The 22,770-nt window shown below is 46.1% G+C and overlaps 1 protein-coding gene across 2 annotated transcripts in view; it reads right to left on the reverse strand.

Annotated features, from left to right (window-relative positions):
- Positions 1 to 22,770, reverse strand: part of USP35 (ubiquitin specific peptidase 35) — an 83,609-nt gene that overhangs the window by 48,838 nt on the left and 12,001 nt on the right. For both annotated transcript variants that reach the window (XM_073808385.1, XM_033862188.2), the window contains exons 2-7: positions 21,244 to 21,927; positions 19,829 to 19,961; positions 18,120 to 18,249; positions 17,596 to 17,697; positions 16,011 to 16,169; positions 11,384 to 11,577 (exon numbers count right to left, since the gene is read on the reverse strand). In XM_073808385.1, coding sequence (XP_073664486.1) covers positions 11,384 to 11,577; positions 16,011 to 16,169; positions 17,596 to 17,697; positions 18,120 to 18,249; positions 19,829 to 19,961; positions 21,244 to 21,916 — 1,391 coding nt within the window. In that variant the 5' untranslated portion in view covers positions 21,917 to 21,927. The remainder of the gene's footprint in view (positions 1 to 11,383; positions 11,578 to 16,010; positions 16,170 to 17,595; positions 17,698 to 18,119; positions 18,250 to 19,828; positions 19,962 to 21,243; positions 21,928 to 22,770) is intronic.

The following is a 22,770-nucleotide window of genomic DNA, read 5'->3' on the forward strand; positions in this document are numbered from 1 at the left end:
TGAATGGATTAAATGCTCCAACCAAAACACACACACTGGCTGAATGGATACAAAAACAAGATCCATATATATGCTGTCTACAAGAGACCCACTTCAGACCTAGGGACACATACAGACTGAAAATGAAGAGATGGAAAAAGATATTCCATGCAAATGGAAATCAAAAGAAAGCTGGAGTAGCAATACTCATATCAGATAAAATAGACTTTAAAATAAAGAATGTTACAAGAGACAAAGAAGGACACCACATAATGATCAAGGGATCAATCCAAGAAAAAGATATAACAATTATAAATATATATGCACCCAACATAGGAGCACCTCAATACATAAGGCAACTGCTAACAGCTATAAAAGAAGAAATCAAAAGTAACACGGTAATAGTGGGGGACTTTAACACCTCACTTACACCAACGGACAGATCACCTAAACAGAAAATTAATAAGGAAACAGAAGCTTTAAATGACACAATAGACCAGATAGATTTAATTGATATTTATAGGACATTCCATCCAAAAACAGCAGATTACACTTTCTTCTCAACTGTGCATGGAACATTCTCCAGGATAGATCACATCCTGGGTCACAAATCAAGCTTCAGTAAATTTAAGAAAATTGAAATCATATCAAGCATCTTTTCTGATCACAACGTTATGAGATCAGAAATCAATGACAGGGAAAAAAACGTATAAACACAAACACATGGAGGCTAAACAATACATTACTAAATAACCAAGAGATTACTGAAGAAATCAAAGAGGAAATCAGTAAATACCTAGAGACAATGACAATGAAAACACAGTGATCCAAAACCTATGGGATGCAGCAAAAGCAGTTCTAAGAGGGAAGTTTATAGCTATACAACCCTACCTCAAGAAACAAGAAATATCTCAAATAAACAATCTAACCTCATACCTAAAGGAACTAGAGAAAGAAGAACAAACAAAGCCCAAAGTTAGCAGAAGGAAAGAAATCATAAAGATCAGAGCAGAAATAAATGAAATAGAAACAAAGAAAACAATAGCAAAGATCAATAAAACTTAAAGCTCTTCTTTGAGAAGATAAACAAAATTGATAAACCATTAGCCAGACTCATCAAGAAAAAGAGGGAGAGGACTCAAATCAATAAAATTAGAAATGAAAAAGGAGAAGTTACAACAGACACTGAAGAAATACAAAGCATCCTAAGTGAATACTACAAGCAACTCTATGCCAATAACATGGACAACCTGGAAGAACTGGACAAATTCTTAGAAAGGTATAATCTTCCAACACTGAACCAGGAAGAAATAGAAAATATGAACAGACCAATCACAAGTAATGAAATTGAAACTGTGATTAAAAATATTCCAATAAACGAAAGTCCAGGACCAGATGGCTTCACAGGTGAATTCTATCAAACATTTAGAGAAGAGCTAATACCCATCCTTCCCAAACTCTTCCAAAATACTGCAGAGGAAGGAACACTCCCAAACTCATTGTATGAGGCCACCATCACCCTGATACCAAAACCAGACAAAGATACTACAAGAAAAGAAAATTACAGACCAATATCATTCATGAATATAGATGCAAAAATCCTCAACAAAATACTGGCAAACAGAATCCAACAACACATTAAAAGGATTGTACACCATGATCAAGTGCGATTTATCCCAGGGATGCAAGGATTCTTCAAGACAGATGTCACAGATGTCAGAGAGACACAGATTTCGAGAACAAACATATGGACACCAAGGGAGAAAAGTGCCGGGGTGTGTGTGTGTGTGTGTGTGTGTGTGTGTGTGTGTGTGAGATGAATCTGGAGATTGTGATCGACATATATTCACTAATATATGTTCACTAAAAAGGGATAACTAATAAGAACTTGCTGTATAAAAAAATAAATAAAATAAAATTCAAAATTTAAAATAAAAAGGCCATTGTGTCAAAAAAAAACAACTATGTTTACCAGTTACGGGGGCGGGCATGGGGAGAGGAGGGATAAATTGGGAGACTGGGATTGACATATACACACTACTATATATAAAACAGATAACTAGTAAGGCCCTACTGTATAGCACAGGGAACTCTACTCAATATTCTGTAATGATCTATATAGGAAAAGAATCTAAAAAAGAGTGGATATATATATAACTGATTCACTATGCTATACAGCAGAACTAACACAACACTGTAAATCAACTATACTCCAATAAATATATTAAAAAACAACAATGAAAAAAGATTATCCACAGAGTAAAAAGGCAGCCGCAAAAGGCTCTGGGAAAAAATATTTGGAAAGATGGTGGAGTAGAAGGACGTGCACTCACCCTTTCTTGCAAGAGCACCAGCATCACAACTAACTGCTGAGCAACCATCAGTGGAAAAATGCTAGGACCTACCAAAAAAGATACCCTACATCCAAGGACAAAGGAGAGACTACAGCAAGACGGTAGGCAGGGCGCAAGTACAATAGAATCAAATTCCATACCCGCCAGGCGGGCGACCCACAAACTGGAAAACAATTATACCACAGAAGTTCTCCCACTGGAGTGAGGTTCTGAGCCCCGTGTCAGGCTTCCCAGACTGGAAGTCCAGCAATGAGAAGAGGACTCCCCAGAAAGTCCAGCTTTGAAGGCCAGTGGGATTGACTGCAGGACTTCCACACGACTGGAGGAAACAAAAACTCCACTCTTGGAGGGCACACACAGTCCTGTGCACACCAGGACCCAGGGGAAAAAAGCAGTGCCTCCATAAGAGACTGAGCCAGACCTACCTGCTAGTATTGGAGGGTCTCCTGCAGAGGTGACAGGGGAGTTGTCACTCACTGCAGGGACAAAGACACTGGAAGCAGCAGTTCTGGGAAGTACTCATTGGCATGAGCCCTCCCAGAGGCCATGATTAGCCCCACCAAATAGCCTGTAGGCTCCAATGCTGGGTTGCCTCAGGCCAAACAACCAACAGCAGGGAACACAACCTCACCCCTTCGGCGGGACAAGTGGATTAAAGTTTTACTGAGCACGGCACTCCCCACCGGATGGACAAGACCCAGCTCTACCCACCACCAGTCCCTCCCATCAGGAAGCTCGCATAAGCCTCTTAGATAGCCTCATCCACTGGAGGACAGACAGTAGAAGCAAAAAGAACGACAATTCTGCAGCCTGCCAAACAAAAACCACAATCACAGAAAGTTACACAAAATGAAATGGCAGAGGACTGTGTTCCAGATGAAGGAACGAGATAAAACCCCAGAAAAACAACTAAGTGAAGTGGAGATAGCCAACCTTCCAGAAAAAGAATTCAGAATAATGATAGTGAAGATGGTCCAGGATCTCAGAGAAAGAATGGAGGCAAGGATCGGGAAGATGCAACAAATGTTCAACAAAGACCTATAGGAACTAAAGAACAAACAAACAGAGACAAACGATACAATAAATGAAATGAAAAACACACTAGAAGGAATCAATAGCAGAATAACTGAGGCAGAAGAACAAATAAATGACCTGAAGACAAAATGGTGGAAATCACTGCCATGAAACAGAATAAAGAAAAAAGAATAGAAAGAAATGAAGACAGTCTAAGAGACCTCTGGGACAACATTAAACATACCAACATTCACATTATACGGGTCCCAGAAGGAGAAGAGAGAGAGAAAGGACCTGAGAAAACATCTGAAGAGATAATAGCTGAAAACTTCCCTAACAAGGGAAAGGAAACAGTCACCCTAGTCAAGGAAGCACAGAGAGTCCCAGGCAGGATAAACCCAAGGAGCAACATGCCAAGACACATAGTAATCAAACTGACAAAAATTAAAGACGAAAAAAAAATTTTTAAAGCCACAAGGGAAAAACGACAAATACAAGTGAACTGCCATAAGGTTATCAGCTGATTTCTCAGCAGAAACTCTGCCTACCAGAAAGACGTGGCCTTTCATCACTATTTAAAGTGATGAAAGGGAGGAAACTACAACCAAGAATACTCTACCCAGCAAGGCTCTCATTCACATTTGATGGAGAAATCAAAAGCTTTACAGACAGCAAAAGCTAAGAGAATTCGACACCACAAGACCAGCTTTGCAAGAAATGCTAAAGGAACTCCTCTAGGCAGGAGGGGCCAACAACTTGAAACAACCTTGTGGGCTTCCCTGGTGGCGCAGTGGATAAGAATCCACCTGCCAATGCAGGGGACACAGGTTCGATCCCTGGTCCAGGAAGATCCCACATGCTGCGGAGCAACTAAGTCCGTGCACCACAACTACTGAGCCTGCACTCTAAAGCCCACGCGCAACAACTACTGTAGTTGCTCTGCAACAAGAGAAGCCACCGCAATGAGAAGCCCGTGCACCACAACGAAGAGTAGCACCCGCTCACCACAACTAGAGAAAGCCAACGTGCAGCAACAAAGACCCAACACAGCCAAAAATAAATAAATAAAATAAAAATTAAAAAAATTAAAAAAGAAACTTGTACACCTACAGACTGCTATATCAAAACCTCAAGAGAAAAACAAACCCAAAACTACAATAGATAGATGCACACAAAAACGAAAAAGCAACCCAAACACAACACTGAAGATGGTCATCAGACCACAAGAGAACAAAAGAGGTAGAGAAGAAAAAAGACCTATAAAAACAAACCCAAAACAATTAACAAAATGTCAATAGGAACATACATATTGATAATTACCTTAAATGTAAATGGATTAAATGCTCCAGCCAAAAAATGCAGGCTTGCTGAATGGACACAAAAAAAGACCCAGGGCTTCCCTGGTGGCACAGTGGTTGAGAGTTCACCTGCCGATGCAGGGGACGCGGGTTCGTGCCCCAGTCCGGGAAGATCCCACATGCTGTGGAGTGACTGGGCCCGTGAGCCATGGCCACTTAGCCTGCACACGTCTGGAGCCTGTGCTCCGCAACAGGAGGGGCCACAACAGTGAGAGGCCCACGTACTGCAAAAACAAAACAAAACAAAACAAAACAAGACCCATATATATGCTGTCTATAAGAGACCCACTTCAGACGTAGGGACACATACAGACTGAAAGTGAGGGGATGGAAGAAGTTATTCCATGCAAGTCGAAATCAAAAGAAAGCTGGAGTAGCAATACTCATATCAGACAAAATAGACTTTAAAATAAAGACTGTTATAACAAAGAAGAGACACAGAAGGGCACTACATAATGATCAAGGGATCAATCCAAGAAGATGTAACAACTGTAAATATATATGCACCCAACATAGGAGCACCTTAATATATAAGGCAAATACTAATAGCCATAAAGGGAGAAATCAACAGTAACACAATAATAGTGGGGGACTTTAACACCCCACTTTCATCAATGGACAGATCATCCAGACAGAAAATCAATAAGGAAACCCAGGCCTTGAATGACACATTAGGCCAGATGAACTTAATTGATATTTACAGAGCATTCCATCCAAAAGCAGCAGAATATACATTCTTCTCAAGTGCACATGGAACATTCTCCAGGACTGACCACACGCTGGGCCACAAAGCAAGCCGTGGTAAATTTAAGAAAATTCAAATCATATCAAGCGTCTTTTCCAACCACAATGCTATGAGACTAGAAATAAACCACAAGAAAAAAACTGTAAAAAACACAAACACATGGAGGCTAAACAATATGCTACTAAACAACCAATGGATCACTGAATTAATCAAAGAAATAAAAATATACGTGTTGACAAATGAAAACAAAAACAAAATGATCCAAAATCTATGGGATGCAGCAAAAGCAGTTCTAAGAGGGAAGTTTATAGCAATACAATCTCTCCTCAGGAAACAACAAAATCTCAAATAAACAACCTAAACTTACACCTAAAGCAACTAGAGAAAGAAAAACAAACAAAACCTATAGTAGAAGGAAAGAAATCATAAAGATCAGAGCAGAAATAAATGAAATAGAGACAAAACAACAGCAAAGATAATGAAACTGAAACCTGGGGCTTTGAAAAGATAAACAAAATTGATAAACCTTTAGCCAGACTCATCAAGAAAAAAAGGGAGAGGACTCAATTCAATAAAGTTAGAATGAAAAAGGAGAAGTTACAACTGACACCACAGAAACACAAAGGATCATAAGAGACTACTACAAACAACTATATGCCAATAAAATGGACAACCTGGAAGAAATGGACAAATTCTTAGAAAGGTACAATCTCCCAAGACTGAACCAGGAAGAAATAGAAAATATTAACAGACCACTCACAAGCGCTGAAATTGAAACTGTGATTAAAAGATGCCCAACAGGGCTTCCCTGGTGGTGCAGTGGTTGAGAGTCCGCCTGCCGATGCAGGGGACACGAGTTCGTGCCCCGGTCTGGGAGGATCCCACATACCGCGGAGCGTCTAGGCCCGTGAGCCATGGCCGCTGAGCCTGCGCGTCCGGAGCCTGTGCTCCGCAATGGGAGAGGCCACAACAGTGAGAGGCCCACGTACCACAAAAAAAAAAAAAAAAAAAAAAGTTGCCCAACAAACAAAAGTCCTGGCTTCACAGGCGAATTCTATAAAACATTTAGAGAAGAGCTAACACCTTTCCTTCTGAAACTTTTCCAAAAAATTGCAGAGGAAGGAAAACTCCCAAACTCATTCTATGAGGCAACCATCACCCTGATATGTAAACCAGACAAAGATACCACAAAAAAATGAAAATTATAGGCCAATATCACTGATGAACATAGACACAAATATCTTCAACAAAACACTAGTAATCCAAATCCAACAATACATTAAAAGGATCATACACCATGATCAAGAGGGATTTATCCCAGGGATGCAAGGATTTTTCGATATCTGCACATCAATCAGTGCGATACACCACATTAACAAATTGAAGAATAAAAACCATATGATCGTCTCAATAGATGAAGAAAAAGCTTTTGACAAAATTCAGCACCCATTTATGATAAAACCTCTCCAGAAAGTGGGCACAGAGGGAACCTACCTCAACATAATAAACGCCATATACAACAAACCTACAGCTAACATCATACTCAATGGTGAAAAGCTGAAAGCATTTTGTCTACGATCAGGAACAAGACAAGCATGTCCACTCTCGCCACTTTTATTCAACACAGTTTTGGAAGTCCTAGCTACAGCAATGAGAGAAGGAAAAGAAATAAAAGGAATCCAAATTGAAAAGAAGAAGTAAAACTATCACTGTCTGCAGATGACATGATACTATACATAGAAATGCTACCAGAAAACTACTAAGCTCATCAATGAATTTGGTAAAGTTTCAGGTTACAAAATTAATATACAGAAATCTGTTGCATTTCTATACACTAACAATGAAAGATCAGAAAGAGAAATTCAAGAAACAATCCCATTTACCATCACATCAAAAAGAATAAAATACCTAGGAATACACCTTTCCTCCTTATGTAGGAATAGACTTACATAAGGAGACAAAAGACCTGTACTCCAAAAACTATAAGATACTGATGAAAGAAACTGAAGATGACACAAACAGATGGAAAGATATACCATGTTCTTGGATTAGAACAATCAATATTCTCAAAATGACTACATTACCCAAGGAAATCTACAGATTCAGTGTAGATTGAATCAATTAATTTGATCAATAAATTAATCCCTATCAAATTACCAATGGCATTTTTCACAGAACTAGAACAAAAAATCTTAAAATTTGTATGGAGACACAAAAGACCCAGAATAGGGCTTCCCTGGTGGTGCAGTGGTTGAGAGTCCGCCTGCCTATGCAGGGGACATGGGTTCATGCCCCGGTCGGGGAAGGTCCCACAGGCCATGGAGCAGCTGGGCCCGTGAGCCATGGCCACTGAGCCTGAGCGTCTGGAACCTGTGCTCTGCAACGGGAGAGGCCACAACAGTGAGAGGCCCGCGTACCGCAAAAAAAAAAAAAAAAAAAAAAAAAAAAAAAGACCCAGAATAGCCAAAGCAATCAGAAAAACAAAACAGGAGCTGAAGTAATCAGGCTCCCTAACTTCAGACTATACTACAAAGCTATAGTCATCAAAACCACATGGTACTGACACAAAAACAGACATATAGATTGAAAGCCCAGAAATGACATGCACCTATGCTCAATTAATGTGCTATAAATGAGGAAAGACTATACAATGGTGGAAAGACAGTCTCTTCAACAAATGGTGCTGGGGGGACTTCCCTGGTGGCGCAGTGGTTAAGAATTCACCTGCCAATGCAGGGGACACGGGTTTGATCCCTGGTCCGGGAAGATCCCACATGCTGCGGAGCAACTAAGCCCGTGCACCACAACTACTGAGCCTGCGCTCTGGAACCCACGAGCCACAACTACTGAGCCCGCCTGCTGCAACTACTGAAGCCCATGTGCCTAGGGCCTGTGCTCTGCAACACGAGAAGCCACCTCAATGGAGACACCCGCGTACCACAACAAAGAGTAGTCCCCGCTCACAACAACTAGGCAAAGCCCACGCACAGCGACAAAGACCCAATGCTGCCAAAAATAAAAAAACCAAACGGTGCTGGGAAAATTGGACAGCTACACGTAAAAAAATGAAATTAGATCATTTTTTAACACCATACACAAAAATAAGCTCAAAATGGATTAAAGACATAAATGTGAGACTGGACACTATAAAACTCTTAGAGGAAAACACAGTCAGAACACTCTCTGACATAAATCACAGCAATATTTTTTTCGATCCATCTCCCAGGGTAATGGAAATAAAAACAAAAATAAAGAAATGTGGCCTAATTAAATTCAAAAGCTTTTGCACAGCAAAGGAAACAATAAACAAAATGAAAAGACAACCACAGATTGGGAGAAAAATGTTTGCAAATCACGTGACTGACAAGAGATTAGTCTCCAAAATTTACAAACAGCTCATGCAGCTTAATATCATCAAAATAAACAACCCAATCAAAAAATGGGCATAAGACCTAAATAGACACTTCTCCAAAGAACACATACAGATGGTCAAGAGGCACATGAAAAGATGTTCAACATCACTAATTATTAGAGAAATGCAAATCAAAACTACAATGAGCTATCACCTCACACCAGTCAAAATGACTATCATCAAACATCCACAAACATAAATGCTGGAGAGGGTGTGGAGAGAAGGCAACCCTCCTACACTGTTGGTGGGAATGTAAATTGGTACAGCTACTATGGAGAACAGTATGGAGGTTCCTTAAAAACTAAAAATAGAGCTACCATATGATCCTGTAATTGCACTTCTGGGTATATATCTGGAGAAAAACATGGTCATGGTCCGAAAGGATACATGCACCCCAATGTTCATTGCAACACTGTTTACAATAGCCAAGACATGGAATCAACTAAATGTCCATCGACAGAGGAATGGATAAAGATGTGGCACATATATACAATGGAATATTAGCCATTAAAAAGAATGAAATAATGCCATATGCAGCAATAAAGATGGACTTAGACATTGTCATACTGAGTGAAGTAAGTCAGACAGAGAAAGACAAGTATCATATGATATCGTTTATATATGGAATCTAAAAAGAAATGATACAAATCAACTAATTTACAAAACAGAAACAGACTCAGAGAAGGAACTTATGGTTACCAGGTGGGAAGGGTGGGGGGAACAGATAGTTAGGGAGTTTGGGATTGACATGTACACACTGCTACATTTAAAGTGGATAACCAACAAGGACCTACTGAATAGCACAGGGAACAGGGAACAATATTATGTACAACCTAACAGGGAACAATATTATGTACAACCTAAATGGGAAAAAAATCTGAAAAAGAATTGATACACGTATACGTATAAGTGAATCACTTTGCTGTACACCTGAAACTATCACAATATTGTTAAACAACTATATTCCAATACAAAATAAAAAGTTTAAAAAAATTTGCAAATCATGTATGTGATACAGGATTAATATGCAGAATATACAAAAGGACTCCTCAAACTCAACAACAGAAAACAAACAACCTGATTCAAAACTAGGTAATGGGGCTTCCCTGGTGGCGCAGTGGTTGAAAGTCCACCTGCCAATGCAGGGGACGCGGGTTCGTGCCCCGGTCCGGGAAGATCCCACATGCCGTGGAGCGCCTGGGCCCGTGAGCCATGGCCGCTGAGCCTGCGCGTCCAGAGGGTGCTCCGCAAGGGGAGAGGCCACAACAGTGAGAGGCCCGCGTACCGCAAAAAAAAAAAAAAAAACAACTAGGTAATGGATTTAAATAGACCTTTTGCCAAAGAACACATACAGATGGCCAATAAGCACATGAAAAGATGCTCAACATCATTAATCACTAGGGAACAGCAAATTAAAAACTATAATGAGATACCACCTCACACCCATTAGGATGACTATTATCAAAAAAACAGAAAAGAAGTGTTGGGAGGATGTAGAGAAATCCCAACCCTTGTGCACTGTTGGTGGGAATGTAAACTGGTGCTGCCAGTGTGGAAAACGATATGGAGGTTCCTCAAAAAAAACTAAAAAACAGAACTACCATATCACCAAGCAATTCCACTTCTGGGTATGTAACCGAAAGAATCAGAGGCAGGGTCTCGAAGAGATATTTGTACTCCCATGTTCATGTGGCATTATTCACAACAGCTAAAACATGGAAGCAACCCAGGTGTCTGTCACTCTACCAATGAACACATTACCAAAATGTGGTTTATACACACAATGGAATATTATCCAGCCTTAAAAAAGGAAAGAAATTCTGCAATATGCTACAATATGGATGAACCCTGAGGACATCTGCTAAGTGAAATAAGCCAATCACAAAAAGACAAATACTGTACGATTTCACTTATATGAGGTACTTAAAGTAGAGACAAAATCATAGAGACAAAACATATAACAGTGGTAGCCAAAGGCTGTGGGGAGGGGAGAATGAGAATACGGGAAGTTAGTGTTTCATAGGCACAGAGTTTCAGATTTACAAAATGAAAAGTGTTATAGGGATGGATGGCGGTGACGGCTGCACAACAATGTGAATGTACTAAGCAAGCCATAAGTTGGATAGGTAGCCACTGATGATAAAGATTTTGTTTTAGTAAAAGGGGGCATCTAAGGCCAGGATGAGTGGAAGTCCTACTGTGGAAGACACTATCCACCCCCATGGACTCTAGCAGAAAAGTCAGTGATGTCGACCAACCCAGAGCAGACTCCCTTCCCACTGCAGCTGAGCCCCTGAATCCCCAACTCAAGTTCCCATCCGGTCTTGACCTACTGCCTTGGCAATGGCCTGGAGCCCTCTGGGAACTCTCACCTGCCCTTCACATACCCACAGACCTCAGGGAATTATGCCGATAACACAAAGCAGGACCCACCCTCTCCAACCCCTACCTCACCCCCACACACCAGGGAGCCCAGAGGAGAGAAGCAGGGGCAGACAGGGAATTCAAAAGTGGCACCTACTCGGAAGCCATGAACAAGGCCTGAAGGATGCTGTTCACATAGCACGTGTTGCCCAGATTGATTAAACCAATCTTGCCAGTGTCTGACTTGGCCATGAGCCGGGGGTAGAAGCCAGCCAGCTCACTCTTCTGCGAGGTCCAGGCATCCTGCCCCAGCAGCTGCTTGATTCGGTCCTCATTGGGAACATGGAGGTCCTGAGGGGGAAACAAGCCAGCAGGACAGTGGGCACCAGGTTTAGCTCTAAAAATATCACCTCCTCTGGGAAGCCTTCTTGGACTACAGCCTGCTACACACCTGCCCAAGCATATCACCCCAAACATGCCCTAAAGATGTGTGAGAACAGCTCCTTGCTTTCAAACATGTTCTAGGTTTTCATCTTGACGTGTGGGCCTTCTACATGATCTTTCATGCCACAGCTACCTTAAGAAAGGGGTAAAATCCCCACCGTGTAGATGAAAAAACTAAGACCCAGAGAGAGAAAGAATTTTCTTAGAGGCAATAAGTGAGGAATCTACTATATGTTACGTGAGCCCAGGATGTGACAGACTGTAAGCAATGACAACACTGGCCCACTGGCCCAATCCAGCAGTGTCGAGATCTCAACCCTGGCCCTGACTCTTGTCCTCACAGCTCTCTGGCTGTGGTCAGTGAGCCTCTCTGACTCAGTCAGTTAACCTCCCTGGACCTCAGTTTGCTCATCTGTCAAGTGAGGATACCGCTACCTCATATCCGTTTGGCACTCTATACTTTCACGTTGCTTGCTCCTGTTTTCACCTCCTCTACTTTAAAGTTTGTGGAGTCAGCTTTTCCGAATTAGTAACCCCCTACCCCAACCCTGAACTTGACCCTACAGTCAGGACAGTGGGAGGATCCTGGGGGTCTGCGGTATGGGTCCTTGGTCACGGGCTCAGGGGTTAGCATGCTTTCCCACTTGTTATCCTTTTTCACATTAAACAGCTGCACTGAAAAGAATATTACCAAGCACCGGTTCTAATAATGACATGTTTTAAGGAAAAACACCTAAGCATAATGCAGTGTTACTTAGTAGACTTAAGCGATATTCATGACAGTTCCTCTAGCCCCGTTCTCGTTTCCAGATCCTGAGCACAGTTCCTAGATTTGTCTAAGGCCCTTGAGCTTCAGACCAGCTTACACTGAAAGCCCTCGTCGCTGCAGAAGGTCTGGCTCAAGCGGTGGTTTAACACATCTGCTCACTCATTTCCCAGGATTATTTATCAGATAATTTATCAGATTAGTCAGTCACCTCTCACACAGATGATAAAAAATATAGTAGCTGTCTGAGGCAAGATAAGAAGATAAGGGCTCAGTATCTTCTCTCTTAGTCCCTTCTTTTCCCTTCCTATTATCCCCTATCCAATCCCCACCCCACACACAATGGGAACAAATAGGGACAAAAAGAACCGGTATAAAATAGGTAACTAATAAGAACCTGCTGTATATATAAAAAAATAAAATTAAGAAAAAAAAGAATCAAAGCTAAAAAAAAAAAAATGACAGAACCAACACCCCACCCTGCAACACAAGCATACGAGATACAAAAATATGCACACTAGGAAAAAAAAAAATCAAATGCTTTTTCCCAAAGAAGGTAACTCTGTACTCTTAGGAGAATAAAGAGAATAAAACAAAAACTTTCAAATACCTTTCAAGCTCCTGATGTGACTGGAAGTCTACATACCATGTAGCTCCCTCAGCAAGGACCACAGCTCCCAGAGAAACTGCCATGACTTACTACAACTGCCTACGTGAGAGAACTTTCCAGAATTTATAAAGGAGACTGTATACAAAGGATGTACTCCTATAATACATATGAAAGAATTTGATAAACAATAAAACCCCATGAATACTTTGCTGCCTTGCCTCTCAAAGTGCCTTGAAGCAAGGGGTAGTCAAAGCCATAGGACAAATGTCGCACATCTTCCTAGAGCTATATTCACTAATATTCAAGGAAGAAAAATGTTTAAATTAAAACAAGTGTTTATGATTATGAAGTATATACTTGAATCTTCGAGATAAAATGAGATTTTAGAGAAACTCTGAGCTTGTGTCAGGCTGCAGGAGGGTGAGTCCCCTCCTCTGAGGTCAAGCACTTCAGAAGAAATGTTTGAGAAGCCCAGATCTGCTGGACCAAGCAGTCACACAACCTGGTTTTCACCGCCTTCCACTCTGCCTGTCCTTCTGTTCTTCCCTCCCCCTCCACCACACTTTACCACCAAACAGTACTTGCATATTCCTGCTCCCACACCTTACCCACTGACCTGTCTGGGGGCCTCCTCCGGCCGGTCCCTGTCCCTCAAGGCCTAACTCCTATATCCCCTCTCCAGAAGACTTTCCAGAATCTTCTCAAGTGGGGGTCCCACACTATCTATACCTGTCTTATAGAGCCTAACTCCCTACACCTAGTTGTATAAGTATCTGCAGACTCACCTTGCCCGCTGGATCAGACCATAGCCTCTAATGTGCAAAGCCTGGAGCTCACTCAGCGTAGGTTTCCCCTGGTGCCCAGGGCAGGGCCATGCTCCCTCCTCTTTGCTCACATCTCCATGATACCATACTTCACACTACAGTTCTGTTCATTCGCTCAGACATTTATTAGACACAGAGATCAAAATGACATGGTCCCTGCCCATCAGAAGCTCACAGTAACAGTCACTCCCAACAGGTTTAAGTCCTATCTTCTCCGCTCAACCACCTCCAGTGCCAGGGAGCTCATGATCTAGCAAGGCAGCTACTTCTATTGTTAGTTAGCTCTGACTGTTTAAAAAAAACAACGAAAAACACCTCTTCCTCACATTAAGTTGGAAAAACTAAGAAAATCCAAGTAAATGCCAGAGGTTTTGTTCGTTGTATCTATCACCTCTCACTCATGGTGGATTGTTCCCTTACGTGTCTTGTAATCTGGGGATTATAAACTCATCTTTAGTAGAATTCTATCTTTGTGGCTTGAAAGCAGCATCATTTCTGTTTCTATTAGGCAATCCTTGGGTATTACAAGTTTATGACTACTTTCAATAAGCTTAGGGTGCTACAACACCAAAGAAGATAAGAATTTGAACCCCTAAACCCACATGAGAGCAGTCCAACGATGACAATTTCTTTTTTCCCAATCCAGAGCCCAGACCAAGCCAGAGAGCCTTCCTTGATGTCTACTTGGAACCATGTGTATTTTTTCTAGAACACCCTTTTGCTAATGGTAAAGCCTTTCTTGGGTCCTGATTTACATGGGCCTGTCAGTGCTGATTCCCTGCTGGGGGCAGACCCTAAGCCTCAACTTCTGTCCCCACCGGCTCAAGCCCCTTGGGGACTGAGGTTGGCCATCTCACCCACTGCCCCTCCCCACCCAGGGCAAAAGAGTATCACCTCTCATTTACCATTCTGGAATTTGGTTTTCTCTTCCTTTTTGGCCCCTGGGGATTCCCCCTTGCTCTCTTGCAAGCTCAGCTATGTACTTAAAAAGACATCTGTTACATTTTAACAAGCATTTCTAGGTGTTTTGTAATGGGACACTTCTCAGGTTACCTATCTGCTGTGTTACAGAAATGGAAGTCTGACCAGAGGTTCTAAAAGGGCCACCACTTACCTGGATGTCTTTCACCCACACTTGGACCTGCCCTCTGTATCAAGCAATGGGAAAGGGCTCAGCAACCCTCAGCCCTGGCTGCATCTCCCACTACCTCCGTGACTGCATAAGACACCAAACCTCTCCAAGTCTCATTTTCCTCATCTTTGAAACTGAAATAACAATAGTACCTGGCTCACAGGTTTCTAGTGAGCAACAGAAGACAAAATATGTGGAAAGACACTGCCAAGTGTGACTCTAGCCACAAATGTTATTGTCCTAGCAACCCAGCAAGCCCAGTTCAGAAGCCCTTTCTTCCTTGCAGCCTCCTCCTCTAACTGGAGATCTTTCCCTCCTCTGCCGCCTCACCGCTCTCAGGCTGACCCTCACAGGCATTTCTTAAGCTGCTTAGATCACAGTTACGGGTAAACACGTCAGTCACCCCTCTACGCTGTGAGCTCCTCAAAGGGAGGAGACGTGGTCTGCCTCATGCCTGTGTCCCAGTTCCCAGCCTGGGCCTGGCACAGAGTAGGGCATAAGTCTTGTGAACAACTGTAAACCATCTCTGCTCTGGAATGCTCAGTCTAAGAGGAAACACATATACAGACAGTGACAATGTGTGACTGAGGGATACACTAGGGCTGTGGAAGCTCAGAGAGGCCATGACCCAGCTGAGGGGCAGAATGCGGGGGGCGTGTAATTTAGAGTTATCAGGGAAGGCTTCCTGAAGGAGAAACACTTGAGCAGAACCTTCAAGAAGAAGGCTTGGTAGAAATAAGAGCTATCCAGGCAGACAAGACAGGAGTTTAAGTTAGAGAGCTCGGCATATGCAAAGGCTCAAAACAATCGAGAGAGGAAGATCCATCTGGGGGAATGGCAGGTGGCTCAGTGCGCCTGAAGCACACGATGGGCTGGGGGAGGTAATGGGAGACAGCCAGGGACCAAAGGATGGAGGGCGGCCACTAACCTGTAGTGTGGCCTTGAGCAAAGCCCAAATCAGCAACCTCCTCAGAGTGGGGCACGGGAGCAGGGGGGACTGTCACTCACCTTGATGGCCTCCATGACGGGTTCATACAGATCCGGGAAGCCGGGGAACCTGAACACCATGCAGTGAACCAGCTCCGCCAGCTGCTCCAGGCAGCTGGTCCCCGAGTTGGAGTCCTCCTTGACCAGAGAGGCCACCATTGGGGGGATGTGAGGGAGGAGCTGTGAGAGCAGAGCAGGGTTAGTCAGCACCAGTTTACCCACCTAAGACATGGGATGGTGGTCAGTGCTGGAAGCACCCAGAGCTCCTTGAAGCAAGGAGGTCTGCCCACCTGACCACTGTGCCCCTTACCTGCATAGGGCCCTGAGCTCTGCAGGCAGGTGACCCTCTTATAAGACACATGACCTTGGATACTCTTCCTCAGTCTCTTCATCTGTTTAATGGGACAAATAATTCCCTCCTCACAGCTCAGGGGAGGCCTGAGCCTGAGCCCCAGCTATTAAGTATCAGCCAACCAACCTGCCTGAAGCGCCTGAAGGTCTGAGTGACCAGGGCTACTCTGTCACCCAGGAGTGATGCTGGGGCCACAATGTGGTCAGCTGGTGGCAGCTAACAGAACATGAGCGGCAGCAAACTTTTATATGTCAAGCACTCACAGTGACATGTGGCAATTACTATCCCCATCTTACAGAGAAGAAATTAAAGTCAGAGAGGTTATGTAATTTGCCAAGGATTTCACCATGGGTCCTGGGAGAAGCTGGTGTCTGAGCCAGGTCTGTCTGAACTCAAAGTCCATTTCTTTCCTCTGTGCTACAGTGTTAACTTTCAAACCCACAGGGGAGCTACACCATAGTGTCCCAGGGATGGAAGAGTCAGGCCACAGAAACTGGGAGCAGGGGAGCTTGGGAGAAGGATGAAAAGAAATAAATATCTACCAAGTCCCTAGAATATGGCAGGCTCTTGATAAATGTCACCTCATCTAATCCTGTCCCACCCAACCCAGGCCCTGAGAGGTAAATGCCTGGCCCGAGGTCACCCCACCTAGTAAATGACAGAGCTGGGACTCAACCCCACATAACCCCAACCCCTGGTTCTGTGCTTTTCCCACTGCACAAATCAGGAAGCATAAAGTTTCTGCAGTGACCAAGGACCATGAGAAGCTAGGAAGGACACTGGATCAGGAGTCAGACCAACTCAGCTGGAATCTTCCTTGTACCGCTCACCAGCTGTTACCTGGGACATGCAACCTAATCTCCCTAAACTGCAGTTTCTTCTACTGAAAAATGGGGAAAATGATAGAACCTCCCTTTGGGGCTACCCCAGGAGTCAAATGAATGAACATGTGGACTGTCTTTAGCACTGTGCTTGCCACATAGCTGGCACCCAAGTAACACAGCTGCCATCATTCTAGGCCTGTCACTCTACTCGGGACCCATGGGCAGGTCACACCCATTCTTTGGCCTCAGTTTTCTATCTGTAAAATTGGGTCTCAAGTCTCCTCCAGTCCTAACGTCCAGGACTTGGAGGTCTTGGGCTTCAAGCCCCAACCCCTTATGCCCCAACAGAGACAGCATGTCTGGCCTCCAGCCAGACCTGTGGAGGATGCAGGACCGCCCACCTTCGGGGGCAACACGCAGGCGCCCTTACCAGGTGGAAGGCCTCATGGGAGTGCTGGAAGGTCAGGAGCATATACTTGAGGACAGACAAGGCGGCTCCCCGGACAATGGGATACAGAAGCTTGGAGAAAACCTGGAAGAAAGCCTCTGGTCAGGAGTCCCCCAGGCCTGGGCCACCCAAGGCCAAGGGTAGCCACAGGCCTGAAAGGGGACCAGAGATGCTGGAGTTAAAGCAGCAGACCCATGTGGGAGTAAGAACACAGAGGTGCTCATAGACCTGGGTGGATGGATGGGTGGTGAGATGGACAGCAAAACAGTTAGATATCTGATGGATGGATGGATGGACATACCAAAAGTGACAGACACACACACTTTAATGAAGAGTCAGAAGAATGAATGGGGGAAACCTGAAGCCCAGAGAGAAGCAGTGAATTGTCCCAGGTCACAGCGAGCTTGGGTGGGAGCCCCGTGCTCTGCCTCCCAGACCTGCATTGCCCCTGGCAAGAGACTAGCAGGAAAGGCCAGAAGCCGGGGCTAGGACAGGGGCCCACCAACCTTCTCAATTTTGGCGAGTGACACCTCGATCAAGATGCTGAACTTCTTAACAGCGGCCAGGCCCTTCAGCAGTGCAATGATCCACTTGTCAATGTTCTTCCCCAGGGGCCAGGACACCCAGTCGATCATCCTGGTGAGGGGAGTGACCGTGACACAAGGATCAGGGAGGCCCAAACGCCTGGGAGGGGGCAGTCCAGGAACCAGCCATAATGACCTGAGATCCCCCCACACTGACTCACACCTACACAGGGCAGCCCTGGGATCCGTGGGATGAACAGGACACCTCTGGGAACTGCAAATATGCCCAGCACAGGCACCTGGCAGAGACTGGGGCTCCCAGCCCGGCAGAAGGGGAACCAGGCCCTCTCAGTATTCCCAACCTCACCTCATACACAGTGAGTTGCAGTGGCAGAACAGGGCTTTTGGCTGCCTCTGTCTGGACTGTGAGGCCCAATGGCAGGAGGAGTACTGCCCCCAGGCTGGAAGCTCTGGCTCCAGCAAACCCTTGCTTGTGACCTGGAGCAAGTCACTTACTCTCTCTAGCCTCAGTTTCTTCCTGTCAAATGGGGATAATATCTACCTCACAGGTTTGTTATAAGAGTTAAAAGAGATAACAACAGCTAACAGCTAACATTTATGTCATATTCACTCTGTACCTGGCACTGCTCCATCTGCCTTACATGTATTAACCCTTCTGACCCCCTCAAGATAATGCCTGCATGCACTGAGCATGAAGCTGCCACACCGTAGGTGCTCAGAAAAACGTCACTAGTATCATTATTTTTATATTCAGTAGACTGGGCTATAAAGAGAACAATAGAGAGCAAAGCAAATAGTAGTAATTATGGTAATAATAGCTACCATTACACTGTTCTATGCACTTTACACGTAATATCTCATTTTATCTAATTCAATCCTCACAACAAACCTGTAAGATGAGTTCAATTATACTACAAATTATGGATGAGGAAGCTGAGGCATAGAGGGGTTGAGTAACTTGCCCAGAGTCACACAGGCAAGAAGTGGGAGAGCCAGGATTTGAACTCACACAGCTTATCTCCAGAGCCTACACTCTTACCCACTGAAGACAAGGAATCCAGGAAGGCCCAATGAAGACAGTGGATCTGCACACAGGTATGGAAAGAATGGCAGGGGGGAGGGGGGATGCCAGGTAGATGGGGTCTGTAGAGCCAAAGGCCTGCAGGCAGGAGGGTAGGTGTCATATTCGGGGATCACGGGCCAGGCATATGTGGCTAGATCACAGGTGCAATGATGTTCAAATGAGGTGGGGGATGTGCAAGAGCTCTGTGAGCTGAAAAGCACCCAAACTCTGTTTATCATACTTGCCAAACTCAGAAAGCACTTCATTAAAGTAATTTTACCTCCTATCATTGACCCTGTGGAAACCTGACAACTTCTTATACCACCTCTGCTATTACAGAGGGGAGAACTGAAGCTCAGAGACTTCACTGACTTGTCCAGGGTCACAGAGTTGGTACCCAGCCTGAGAGCATCACTAGGGCAAGGCTCTCTGTGTCTTACACATCCAGCCTGGGGCCAGGCACAGGAAGGGCTCAAAGAAGGATGGATGAATGAACAAGCATGAGGGCCTGGGCCCTCTCACACTATATCTAGCCCAGCAATCCCACCCAGTGGAAGGGGCTTCTGGGAGAGAGAGAGACCTGACCACCACTCGTCCCTCAGCCCACCTGCTGATGGCAGTCAGCATCTGGGAGTCGGTCACACTGTCATCATTGCTGAGGTTCCGGACGACACCATCCATGAGCTCCAATGGGAGGTGCTGGACCACACTGGCCAGGGCGCTAGATGGTGGCTCCTCCTCTGGAACAGGTGCCCGGGCTGAGCTTTGCAGGACAAGTGGACCCCACACCTCCCCTATCACCACATGTCCTTCATGCTGCCAAGGAACTAGGGAGCCTCTGCAAAGAGCACATCAGGGCCACCTCCTTGCCTCCTATAGCATCCCAGCCTCTGATCTCATCTTAGCTCATTCACTCAACAAACCTTCACTGGCACTGCTTTGGCCCTGTGCTGGGCAAAGAAAAAAGCACTAACCCCCAGCTGTGCATGTATACGCATAGACCCTTAGATGGGGTAACACTGGAGCTGGCAAGAACAGGTAGGAGGGCTATGTGACTTGGCGGGAGGGAGGACATTCCAGGTGGAACCCAATAGAGATGAAAAAAAAAAATTAGTTATCGGCCTTCCCTGGTGGCGCAGTGGTTGGGAGTCCGCCTGCCGATGCAGGGGACGCGGGTTCGTGCCCCGGTCTGGGAAGATCCCACATGCCACGGAGCGGCTGGGACCGTGAGCCATGGCTGCTGAGCCTGTGCTCCACAACGGGAGAGGCCCCAACAGTGAGAGGCCCGCGTACCGCAAAAAAAAAAAAAAAAATTTAGCTTTCAAAATTTGTTGTCCAGTTGTATAAAGACCTAGGTCCTTATACACCTGGCCTTGGTCCTTCCTCCTGCCAGGTACATTCCCTTCCTTTCCCCTGAACAGCCCTATAATCAGGGAAGGCACAGATTTTATTTCAGTCACTTAAACTACAGTCCAATTTCCACAGTTGTCAACGGAGAGCCAAGATTTACAATTCAGTTGACACATATAGGTTCTATCATGTCTCCAGACCTTCCACTCTGCCTGCCCTGAGTACCTTATCCCTGCTGCCTGGTGCTACCCAGCTCTCAAGGCCTGACTCAAAAGTCATCACTTCTACGAAACCCACCTGACCCAAAGGACATGATGACCACCCCACATCTTGTTGTCTCAGCCCCCTGGTCCTCCTCCAGGCCCGACTGATCTGGGTCCCCTCCTCTCTGCATGCCCAGCAGGCACCACCGGATAGGAGCCCCCCACCCGGCAGGAGCTCAGAAGGGGCCTGCTAACTAAACGAAGTAACAGCGCGCGCGCGCGCGCGCACACACACACACACACACACACACACACACACACACACACACACACACACACACACACACACACACACACACACACACACACACACCTGTGCACCAGCATGCACACGCCACACCACGAGGTGGGCACGCCACACAGGAGACTCCGCACGCACGGGTCCCGCCCACCCCTATCACACACGCACCTGTGCAGGAGATGACGGCGAACAGCTCCTTGAGGCAGGGCAGGATGGCAGCGGGCTGCGCGCGCCACAGCTGCGCCAGGAGCCCGCTCACCTGCTGGGCCTGCTCCAGGAACTCCACGGCACCCTCCTCGCCGTCGGCCGGGCAGCGGAAGCGGCCGAGGCAGCGCACAAGCTGCTGGCAGAAGAGCAGGCGGTGAGGGCCATCGGGGACGCAGCGCGGGTGCCGCGCCAGCAGCCGCGCCACCTGCGCACAGGTCGCGGGCCCCGGGCGCTCGCACACGGTGCGCAGCACCTCGCGCCGCAGCAGCGCGAACACCTCATCGGCCGAGGGCCCCTCGGGCAACAACTGCAGGCCGAGCTGTACGCAGGCCAGCGCGCGGGCGCCCGGCGGCCCGGCGCCCCCCTGAAGCAGGCGCAGCACTCGGCGTGCGCTGAAAAATTCGGCGAAGACTTCTGGGTGGTGGCGGCCAGCCACGTGCAGCAGCTGGCAGCCCACGCGGCGGGGCAGGTCATCGGCGCTGCTCACGTAGAGGCGCGTGCCCAGCGCCAGCAGCGCCAGGCACTGCTCCCGCTCCAGCGGCTGCCGCGCCGCCTCCAGCACTCGGCGCACCAGCCCTTGCTTCACGCTCGCGGGGTATGATGACGTCACCACCGCCTCCAAGATCTTGTCCATTTGCGGCCACGCTGCAGGGGACAGGGAGCAGGGTCACACTCTGCCCGACAGGACCGATCCCCCACGTGGTCCCCTGCGTGCTGAGGCTTGGGGGCAAGCAGCTCAACTTCTCTGGGCCTCAGTTCCCCATCTGTGAAGTGGGGCAAGGATCCTACCTCCCCCGGAGGTGACGTGATGAGGAGAAGCACAATGCCTGGCATAAAATAAGCCCCAGTGGGTTGCAGTTATTGCTGATGAGCGCCTTTCATCTCACAAAGCCTACACCTGAGCCTTCCCCTCCTCCACCCCTTTGCCCCTCTCTCCTCAGGCCTCCCTGGGGACCTCCATCGGTTCTTGGTGAGGCAGGTAAGAGCTGCATCTAGAAGCTGCTGTCCACGGTCTTGGCCAAGACATGTCCTGTGGGGAGATGAGCTGTGCACATACACAAATCACACCTCCAGAAAGGAAGGGCTGACAGGGCTTCCAGAGATCTCTGGTGCACTTTATTCTGCCCCCAATCAGCTTCTTGCTCTTTCTCAAATGACCTACCCTTTTCCTCTTTGTGTTCGTTGTGCCTTTTGCCTGAAACATCCTATCTCCCAAGACCTCCACCACTAACACACATTCATACCACCAGGCAAAGTCCTACTTTCCTTTAAAGCCCACTTCAAACACCCAATCCTTAATGAGAACCTCCCTGGACTTCCAGGCATGAATTCATCCCTCATCTGGACTCCTACAGCCACCTGTGGCCTCTTCCTCTGTTGCAGCTGGGATCACATAGTGCGGAGTTGTACGGGTCCGAATCTCCTCCACTAAGGCAGATCATCTCATCTCTGTGCTCAACCCTGCACAGGCAGGCCCTGTCGCCTCCC

The sequence above is a fragment of the Tursiops truncatus genome, chromosome 8, assembly GCF_011762595.2.
Source record: "Tursiops truncatus isolate mTurTru1 chromosome 8, mTurTru1.mat.Y, whole genome shotgun sequence".
NCBI lineage: Eukaryota > Metazoa > Chordata > Mammalia > Artiodactyla > Delphinidae > Tursiops > Tursiops truncatus.